Source organism: Belonocnema kinseyi, chromosome 1 (genome assembly GCF_010883055.1).
Source record: "Belonocnema kinseyi isolate 2016_QV_RU_SX_M_011 chromosome 1, B_treatae_v1, whole genome shotgun sequence".
NCBI lineage: Eukaryota > Metazoa > Arthropoda > Insecta > Hymenoptera > Cynipidae > Belonocnema > Belonocnema kinseyi.
Window position 1 is genome coordinate 90,805,240 of NC_046657.1, and position 10,842 is coordinate 90,816,081.

The 10,842-nt window shown below is 29.4% G+C and overlaps 1 protein-coding gene across 1 annotated transcript in view; it reads right to left on the bottom strand.

The window, feature by feature from the left end:
• Positions 1–312: 312 nt before the first annotated feature.
• LOC117167418 (eIF-2-alpha kinase activator GCN1) overlaps positions 313–10,842 on the bottom strand; it is a 45,412-nt gene continuing 34,882 nt past the window's right edge. The window contains exons 9-12 of the mRNA XM_033352367.1: positions 10,468–10,679; positions 10,132–10,385; positions 5,890–6,111; positions 313–2,787 (exon numbers count right to left, since the gene is read on the bottom strand). Of these exons, the coding sequence (XP_033208258.1) occupies positions 2,659–2,787; positions 5,890–6,111; positions 10,132–10,385; positions 10,468–10,679 (817 nt within the window). The 3' untranslated portion in view covers positions 313–2,658. The remainder of the gene's footprint in view (positions 2,788–5,889; positions 6,112–10,131; positions 10,386–10,467; positions 10,680–10,842) is intronic.

A 10,842-nucleotide genomic window follows, 5' to 3' on the forward strand; every position in this document is an offset into this window, starting at 1 on the left:
TATGTACTATTGTATTTAGTGAAAGGGTAGTAATAAAAATCATGTTCTTCAGAGCATCTTTCTTTTTATGATATTAAATATCACACTCCTTCATTCATACATAACTAACAAATCTAAAGAAAATAGACATATGATAAATAAATGTTCATACTCATGTAGGATCGTTAATAAGAAACTAAAAGGTTCACTTCTTTTCCACAGTTTTATCACTCGATTTCCTTTCTTTATTGCTTGGATATCCCGAGAATTCTTTAAAGCGTTTTTTAACGTTAACCACTACAATTTTTGTTTTATTTTTTAAAAAAAGTCTAGTGTAACATTGAAAACAAGTTTCTCCTTTGACTTTTATATAAGGTTCAATCAATATACAGTAAAAATTAAATGAATATTAAAACTATGACGAGAGACTCTAGAATATCTAAGCACGCTTGACACCGATAGTACACATTCATTATGTACTTGGATGATGCTAATTTCGTGAAATCCTAATACTGTGATATTTTTTAAAATGTACGAGGATTTTAGAAAAGTAAGAAAATAGGATTGTCGAAACGGAGAATCCAGATTAAAGTTTCAGCCTCAGACGACATATTTGACTCAATATAATTTCTATTAATAAGAAATATTTACGTTGTTCTGAGTTAATCGAATCAAAAAATAAGATAGCAGAAAATCATTAACAAAAAACTGATTTAGTTAATACCATTTTTTGTATCCACTAGTTGACTCTTTTTTCCAGTTTGCTTCAAAAATTCTGGGGTCCATTGTGCTTTCGATTATTTACAGTGCCGGAAGTTGTACCTCGGATTTCGCGAATTAATCACCAAATTTTTACGAAATTAGTAAGTGATTCAGAGAAAATGAATATACAAGATTCTACAAAAATACAAATCGAGGTTTTTTTTTGCAGAAACTGGAAACGATATAAAAAAATCAGAGAATATCATTAAATAAATTTAACATTATCAGTACCAACTGAATTTACTTTTATTTGGTATTTATTTCTAATTCAGAGAAAAGAAAATGGGATTTTTCATGGATGTAAGAATACTTTCAACAATATAAGGTTTCTTGATCGAATCCAGTTTCTGTTTCGCTGTACAACAAAATCAGGTTTATAGGAATTTTCACGTTTTATGCGCATGCTCTTTGCAGTCTTGGGGCTTTTTGGGTAGAAAAGAGATTTAAGAATTCAAAATAAGCCACAGGAGTTGTCCTCATCAAAATCTAGAGGCACTTCAGCACTCCAAGCTATATTGCTTCAAACTTTGAAGAAAAGAATTTCCTCCCCTTCCAGAATTGAAATTTGACAATCTAAAAATCTTATGAATTGCAAATTTATAATTGAACAGTGAAAAAGGTTTAAATTATTCAAAAATCTCAAGTCAAGAAAATCTAAACCGTAAATCATGGTGAAAACCTTCAAACTTCACACTCCAAAATTTAACGTTAAAAGACATTTTACACTATCTTGGAGAAGTTTTATGAAGAGTCCAGAAGTGCTCAACGGAGGATCAGAGTGACAAATCGAACCTGTTATAATTGCCTTTCAGAAATTGGCAAGATGCTAGTTATTAAAAACTCACACTGAAAATGCACTACAAAACGCAGATAAAGAAAATGGAACAATCATCAATACAAAATTCTGCCTATCAATATAAAAACATATTTAGCAATAAAAAATTCTGTTGATCAATACACAATTCAACAATCAAGTGCTATCATCAGGTTCAACAAGTAACTTCTCCAAACCCAACACTTTGATTTTTGGCTTCAGAACTTCAATTTCGTGGAGTATTGTAAAACGCGAGTAGTCTTTTAGACTTTTCCGAGCGCCATCTACAACAGTAAAACTCGAGTGCGCGTTAACGCGATTGCTCGTATCACTCCACACTTATCACACAATAAAACGGATTTGAATTTTTTTTCGCTTTTAACGTAATATACAGATTGGAAATGCTATCATGGCGGGAAAAAGGTTCGCGACTGATCGCTGCTCGCGCAAAATCTGAGAGACAGCTTGAGTGGATTTTCCGAAAATCTCGAAGGGTTTCTCCTCGAGGGATAAATCAAGTATTGACATCGAGAGTTAGTCGAGATTTGCCAATATTCTTTGACTAGAAGGTCGTTTATAAAAGTGTGACTCGGTCCTTCTCGATTAAACTCCGATTTGGATTTGATTAATGCAAGGGAATCTTGAGTAGAAGGTGGAAAATCTTGAGATAGATGAGGAAGGTTTTCAGGTGCCAAGTCTTTAATTGACGGTGGTGTATGGTCTCGAATTAAAGATATAGAGCCATCAGTCAAGTCTCGAGGAAAAGTTCGCTTTCTACGAAGACCTGCAGTCTCCGCGTCTAAGTTTTGAAAGATAATCCTCCAACGAGAGTTATTTCGAATGCTCTCGGATTCAGTATCGTTTCTTGTACTTCTCAAGCATCGCAGCTTGAGCAGCTTGAGCGCCATCGACGAAGATTTGCATTTGATGCTGTTCAATTGCTCGCGGAGGTAGGAGATCGATTTGACTAATTTCGAGTCTAGGTCGGAATTAGAACGCACATAGTAGGTGTAGTTGGGTTCGTGAGGATGACTACATGTGAGTTTCTGATCAGAAATAGAACAGAAATTACGATTAGAAAGCCCCAGAAAGTGAAATATCTCTCACGTGAGTAACGTATCATCTAGTTCCTCTATCTTGCCTTCTGGTTGGGAGAGCACCTTTCGTAAAACTTTACTAACTACATCTGAGAGGGATTCCTTCGCTCCGGCGTCCAGGAGAGCAATGCATCGCTGTAACAAAAGAAAATTAAATATTTAAAGGTACGGTATTAAATAGGGGACCGCAAATACGCAAAAACTTTCTCCTAAAGATTATCTTTTAAGTTATAAATTTTATTATTTTATCGAAAATTTAACCATTTTCTTAAAAATAAATCCTTTTTGGTTGAAAATTCAACTCTTTTCGTAAAACATTAACCCTTTGTTTAAAATTCTTATTCTGATGTTGGGGATTTTGTGGCTGAAATCCTATTTTGGATGAAAACACTTTTTTTGAAAATTTGTCTTTTTTATTTAAAAATTCCCCTGCTTTAGTAGAATTTTCATTTTCCTTATACAAAAATGTAACTGCTTGGTTGGAAAATTAACAAACTTGTTAAAAAGTCATACTTTTTTTGGTTAAAAATTCGAATATTTTGCAGAAAATTAACTTATTGTTTACAATTATTATTTTGTTGTTGGAAAGTGAACTGGAATTTTCTGTGGATAAAAATTTTCCTATTTTTTTTAAGTTTTTTTAAAATTCATCTGTTTTAGAAGAAATTTCAGCTTTCTTGAATAAAAATGCAGTTCAGTTGAAAATTTAATTCTTTTTTGAAAATTTGTATTTTTAATTTTAAAATTAACTTGCTTTGGCAGAAATTTCACGTTTCTTGGATGAAAATACAACTGTTTATTTCAAAATTAAACTATTTTGTTAAAAAGTCATACTTCATGTTTGAAAATTCTATTTTTGTGGAAAATTTAACTATTTTGTAAAAAATTTATTTTTTGTTTAAAATTGATATTTTGATATTGAATATGAACTAAAATCTTTTCTGTATGAAAGTTCAACTTAAAAAAAAAAGTTTTTTGTTTTTTGTTAAAATTGCATTTATTTTAGTACAAATTACATCTTTCATGGATAAAAATACAACTATTTGGTAAAAAATCAACTATTAATTGCATTAAAAATTTGATTTTTTTTCGTAGAAACTTATCTTTTGTTAATTAATTCATATTTTAAACTTTAAAAGTCAAGTGGAATTTTTTTTTGCATGAAAATTTAAACATTTAAACCAATTTGTTTCTTTACATAAAAATTCTTCTGTTTTAGGAGAAATTTAATCTTTTTTGGATAAAAACGCAACTATTTGGTAGATGATTCAACAATATTGATAAAAAGTAATTCTTTTTGGTTAAAAATTCGTCTTTTCGGATTGAAAACCCACATTCTTATCGTGAAAAGTCAACTGAAATCTTTTTTAACAGAAAAATACCCTTTTTCGTTGAAAATTTATATTTTTTATTTAAAAAATCGTATGTTTTAGCAGAAATTTCCTTGTTTTTTTTAAAGCAAAATTCAACTTCTTGGTTAAAAATTCTTCTTATTTTCTTGAGTATTCAACTACTTTGTATGAAATATTTGTTTGAATCACTTTGTTAAGAAATTATTTCTATATTCAAATCAATTATGATTGAGAAAGTATTGTAATTGTCCGAAATTTGAAACCACAATCTTTTTTGTTAGAGATTTATATTTTTAATTGAAAACTCATCTCTTTGGTTAAAATTTTAACTATTTTGTTGAACATTTTTTAATTGAAAATTCAACATAGTGGGAAAAGTTAAACTAAATTCTTAAACATTTATTTTGTGATAGAATTGCTTATGTCTTTGGTTGGAAATTGAACTGTTTAGTGAAAAATCTTTTTTTTTTAAATTAACTTATTTATTTGAAAATTTTGCTTTTTTGGCAAAAAAAAAAAAATAATAATAAACTTCTTGGTTTGAAATTTCATTCTTGTTGGTTAAAAATGCATCAGTTTCGTGGAAAATTAATTTTTTTTCTGAAGTCATATTTTTTATTTGAAAATACAGTTTTTATAGATAAAATTCGTCTTTTGGCTTGAAGATTTAACAATTTAAATAACCTTTTATTTATTTCTTAAGTAAAAAATCTTTATTTGTTGAAAATCCGTATTTTTGGACTTGAAATTATTATTTTTTTGTTTGTAAAAGTTTCATCCTTTCTGACTAAAATATAAACTATTATTATTTTGTTGAAAATTAAAGTATTTTGTTCAAAAGTCATCTTTTATAATAGAAAAGACATAGTTTTTTATATAAGTTAATAAGTTTCAACATTTTCAATTTGTATCCGAAATACTGTTTTATTCCGTTTATAAAAGATTTTATATTGAAAGTGTTACAATATTGAAATGCTGACATTTGAATATTAACGATCACCGATTTTGAAAATGAAGTTCTCGGACAGTCTGGTCAGCGTAATTCTACTAGCAATAACTAACAACATTTATGGAAACTAAAAATGACATGGACATCTCTGGCTTAAATTTTAGAAATTTTGAATATAAACAATAGTTAATTGTTTGAATAATTACATATTGCTTTAAAGAAATGTAACATTCTGAACAATAACTGACTATTACATTTCATTCAGAAAATACGATTTTTTACGTTGTATGGGAATAAGTAACTGATTAAATAAATTAGATTTATTTAAACAATTAAAAATTTTTAAAAATACATTAGACATATTCAAATTGTCTCTCAGTAATTATTTGCATAAGAAAAGAAGACAAAAATTGCTTAAAATTAATAATACGTAAAAATGTAGTTTTTTTACATTTTTTAGTCATATTTTGTGCGTTGTAGGGGGGGGGGGGATACGAGTGAGTTAAAAATAAAATTTATTAGTATGGTGTTATCTCGTATACACTCCTCTTCAACAACTAATAAATTTGGTACGTTTCGATCAAACCCTGAGGTATGAGATCAATTTTTCGAAAATCCAAAATTTCTCCATGTTAATTAAATGAGATTTTGAAGTGACCGGTGGCATGTGTTACAATTTGAATTTCAAAAAAAAAAAAATAAAAAAAATAAACAATTACGGATGTTCTTTCCCTGGAAATTAAAATTTTCTGGAGGTCATTTGTATAGGACACTTTCAAATTGAGGAATGTTCAGTTAAAAGAATTAAAATTTTTTCGTAATATTTACCACTACAAAGCTTCCTCTATGAGGGGGAAGAATTAATTAAATAGCCCATTAGCTTCAAATATTAATTTTTTATTATATAAAACAGTAAATTTTAGAATATATGCATACCTGGTGTTCTTCATCGCCCTGCTTTAACCTTAGAACTGCAATGAGAGCGAGTTCACTGTTAGCTTTAACATAGCCGTTCTTCTCTTTAGTGCCATTGACTAACATGGGAAGTAGTGACTTCAGTAGATCCGGGGACATTTTTTCAGATGGTATATTCCGCGCGAGATGTATACACACCCTTGCTAGCAATTGCTTCACGTCATTGCTGTTGTTATTCATTGACTAGAGAAACAAAAATATCACGAAATAAGTATTCAAGTTTTACAAACTAACTGCATGAAATTTTACAAAAATCAATTGAATAATTTATATAACAATTAAAGTTATTCTAAAAATGTGTATAACAAGGTAAAACCCCTTCATATTAAAAATTGGTAATCATTTTTTGAATTAAATTTTGACTCAAAAAAAAAAAGATCTCCGTCGCTCCACTGAGAATCGAATCACAGAACTTCCGATTAGAAATAGAATAAGAAGAAGAAAGAAGAATAGAAATCAACAATATCGATAAGTGAACTCTTCAAATAACAGAACTTATTAACGTCTTTTCAGACTAGATGGAGCATCAATTAGAACATTTTCAAATTAAATTTTTTCTGAAAAAAGATCTTCCTCATCGCCACTATTTTTCAAATTTCCCTCTCACGTCTTTCTCCCGATTCTTCCGGTAAATATTCGTGCTTTCTCCCTGTTTAGGAAAAATTAACTTACTTCGCGAAAACCAGTTTTTTCACATATATGATCAATTGCGGAAATGGATAAGCATCAGCAAAGTAAACAATTTTATTTTGAATTGAAGAATCACGAAATAGAATGATTTCAGATTAAAAATTTAGAAAATAGGGCAATGTTAAAACTTTAGAAATTGAATATTTTAAGATTAGATCATTGAAAATTCAGAGAAATTGAAATTGTTTTACTTATATTTAATAGCCTTCAAAATTAAATATTTGAAAATTAAAAACTTTTCAATTTAAACAACTCTAAATTCAAAGCGATCAATATTTGACAAATTAATATTGAAAACTAAATTGAATCTTTTAAAGTCAAAGCTTCTGAAATTCTAGAGTTTTAAATTGTTGTTACATAACGAGATTATAATTTGATATCAAAGCTAATTAGATAAATTTGTATAAAATAAAAGAATGAATCGAATTATACAAAAACAAACTTTCAAACTAAATTTCATTTTTAAATGAAAAAATTTATAGTCACCAAAAATGGCGATATTAAAACTTTTTTATGATCAAATTCTTTCAAATTTCAATTATTTGAAAAAAATCCTACTTGCAATGTTTTTAATGAGAAAGTTTCGTTAAGGGGTCCTTTTTGACATATGAAAAATGCTAGAACAGATCAATTGCCAAACCGGGGGTTTTTCTTGAAAACAGTTCTAAAAGTTACTTTTGCGTGGACGGATAATTCCCATTGCATTTTAGAACAAAATGTCCAACAGAAAAAAGAAAGAAAACAAAATTCTGAACAAATTTTGTAAAAAAAAAATCGCTAACTTCTATTGATTCCGAGTTATGATATATTGAAAAATCCCCATTTTTTGGATTTTCGTCGAAAAATCACTAAGTTTCAAAAAACACTGTGTATCTTTACAAATAATTACTGCACGGAAAAGTGTTCGACAGGTGAGTGAAACTAGACTCAATTTGATGTAACTAAAAAAAAAAGAACAATATCCTACCTATGATAGGTCATGAGTTATGGCCCCTCAATGTTGGCCATTTTTGCCTGTTTTTACGGGCAAAAAAGTGGACTTTAGTTTTTTTCAAATAAATGCTGTCAAGTTCAGTTTACGTTGATTTTGCCAGAGGATGAAATAGAGTCTACGAAAATCTGCGTATATCTAAAAAAAGGTCTTTTAGACCTATTATTTTGAGAATTGTAAGATTTCAAAAATATCATTTTTTTGCATTTTTGACTTTGAGTTGTATTTTTGGAACATACCTCATTTCCTGTGGATCCCACCACAAAGTTGCTAGAGAATAAATGAAAGTGGAGCAAGTTTAGCGTAAGATAAAAAAAAGTGTCCTAGCTCAAATAGGTCACGGGATTGGAAAATTGCACTTGGAAAGTGCACTCTTCATGCATAGAGGTACCTGAGCGTACCGTAAAGTAGAACTACGGTCATATTTCGGAATTTTCATCACAAATAAGTGTATATGATTCATTTATCATGTATACTACGTCCTTTGACACTACTTATGTTTACTTTTTGGCCATTTTTTAGCATTTTTGTGGCATAAAAAGTCATCGTAATTGATAAAAAATATGTAATACGTTTTTTATCCATAAGCAAATATTTTTGTTTATAACAAAATATTGCTATAAACATTGTTGATTACTTTTTGACTACTTTTGTGGCAAAAAAGTACTTATCATTTATTAAAAATGTGATATATATTTTTTACAGATAAACAAATTGTTTTTTAAATAATTGTTTATAACAAATTTTTCTAATAAATTATTTTTCTGCAATCAATTTTATACTTACCTCCAAGACACTTGTGATATTTCTTCATTGATAAAAAATATATATCACATTTTTAATTAATTATAAAGCCTTCGTGCTACAAAAGTATTCAAAAGTGATTATGACAAGATTTTATAAGAAATAATTATTAAAAAACTATTTGTTTATTATTAAAAAACTTGTTGGTTTATTAATAAAAAATATATATCGCATTTTTAATCAATTATGATTACTTTTTTGCTACAAAAATGCTAAAAAATGGCCAAAAAGTAAATATAAGTAGACAGCAAGTTTTTGTTATAAATAATTATTTATTTATCAATGTCAAAAGACGTATTATACATGATAAATGTATCATAGAGACTTATTTGTGACTTATTTACGGTACTTATTCTCTAGCAACTTTGTGGTGGGATCCACAGGAAATGAGGTATGTTCCAAAAACACAACTTCTTCGATTTTAGTCAAAAATACAAAAAAAATGATATTTTTGAAATCTTACAATTCCCAAAATAATAGGTCTAAAAGACTTTGTTTTTTAATATACGCAGATTTTTGTAGACTCCTATTTCATCCTCTGGCACAATCGACGTAAACTGAACTTGACATGATTTATAAGAAAAAAACTAAATTCCACTTTTTTGCCCGTAAAAACAGGCAAAAATGTACAACATTGAGGGGTCATAACTCATGACCTATCATAGGTAGGATATTGTTCTTTTTTTGTAGTTACGTCAAATTGAGCCTAGTTTCACTCACCTGTGGAACACTTTTCTGTGCAGTAATTATTTGCAATGATACAGAGTGTTTTTTTAAATTTAATGATTTTTCAATGAAAATTAAAAAAAAATGAGAATTTTTCAATATATCATAACTCGGAATCAATAGAAGTTAGCGGATTTTTTTTTTTTTACAAAATTTGTTCAGAATTTTGTTTTCTTTCTTTTTTCTGTTAGACATTTTGCTCTAAAATGCAATGGGAATTATCCGTCCACGCAAAAGTAACTTTTAGAACTGTTTTCAAGAAAAAACCCCGGTTTGGTAATTGATTTGTTCTAGAATTTTTGATATGTCAAAAAGGACTCCTTAACGAAACTTTCTCATTAAAAACATTGCAAGTAGGATTTTTTCTGGAATTTCACTCTTTTTTTTTGACCAAAGCCTTTAATATGAAAGTTTGGGATATTTAATAGCGAAATGGTCTTGTCATTTTGAATAATTATTTTAATTTGAAACTACAATATTGTGAAATTTTTAATTTGAAACCTCCGAGAATTAAAAATTCAAAGCCATAATTTTTTAATTGAAATGATAGAAATTTTAAAGATGATAGATATTTTTTTTAATAAGTATCATACCACGTAGTATTAAGTGACATTCAAAACGCGAAAAATTGTGAACCTTTAAATTTTAATTATTCTACACACTTTGAAAATTATATGCTTTCTAATTTGTAACTTTAAAAAAATTACAAAACGCACAAATGATGAAATACGAGAAATCTCCCGGTGTAATATTTCTTTCCCGACGTTATCCCCGGTTTTCTCCCGGTAAAAGTTTCTCCCGATTTTCTCGCGGTTCTCCCGGGTTGGTGGCCACCATGGAAAGTATTTATTAATATTTTCATGGGAGGTGAAAAAATATCTCTACTGATCAGTGGTTACTATCTCTGATACTACAAATTCCTTGCAAAATTTATAATCAGTCAGATTTCCAAAGTAAATGGTCTCTTATCTTAAACAGAGCTAACTACTCACTCTAACAAAGGGTGTCAGAACTTGTTGTGGAATTGGTAGACCCTCGAGCATTAGATACTGGAAAAGGTATCCACACGCACGCACTCCGTTCATAGCAATCTGAGTCCTGTCAGCAGACAGGTAAGAAAGCATAACTTTGCACACTCGTTCTTTGTCCTTTTCGGTGTAAATTGTAGCTGGGGCTTCTTTGAGTGCTACAAAAAGAGCCGCTGAGCGACCATGTCGCAGCATCCAGTCGGCATTTACATCATTGCCTGTACAGAAAACCACAATTAAAAGTTACTATTAAACTGGCAAGAGAATGAGAAATATAGGTTCAGAGAATGTAATGCGTACATAACAAATGATCATTCAGTGCCGCCGTTAGCTGGTCAGGACTCAGCCACCTCAAGAGTGCTCCGTAACAACCTGCCACCGCACTCCTCGTCACGTCCTCCGGATGTCCCAGCATTCCAGTCAAAGTTACAAAGACTTGTTTCTTCAAAGGTTCTGTCATTTTATCTCCAGAAGGCGTTATCACTCCACGCAGAGCTTGCAGCATCGTTTCTCTAATAAAACACATTTTAAAAATTATATAAGGAAATATTCTAAACAGTTTTATTTAAGGGAATGTGACACAGCTAAATACCTATATTACCGACCTCACTTTTTCAGTTCACTGAATGTTTTTTTAAACCTAAGAACTTTTTTTATAAATAAAATATCGAGCTG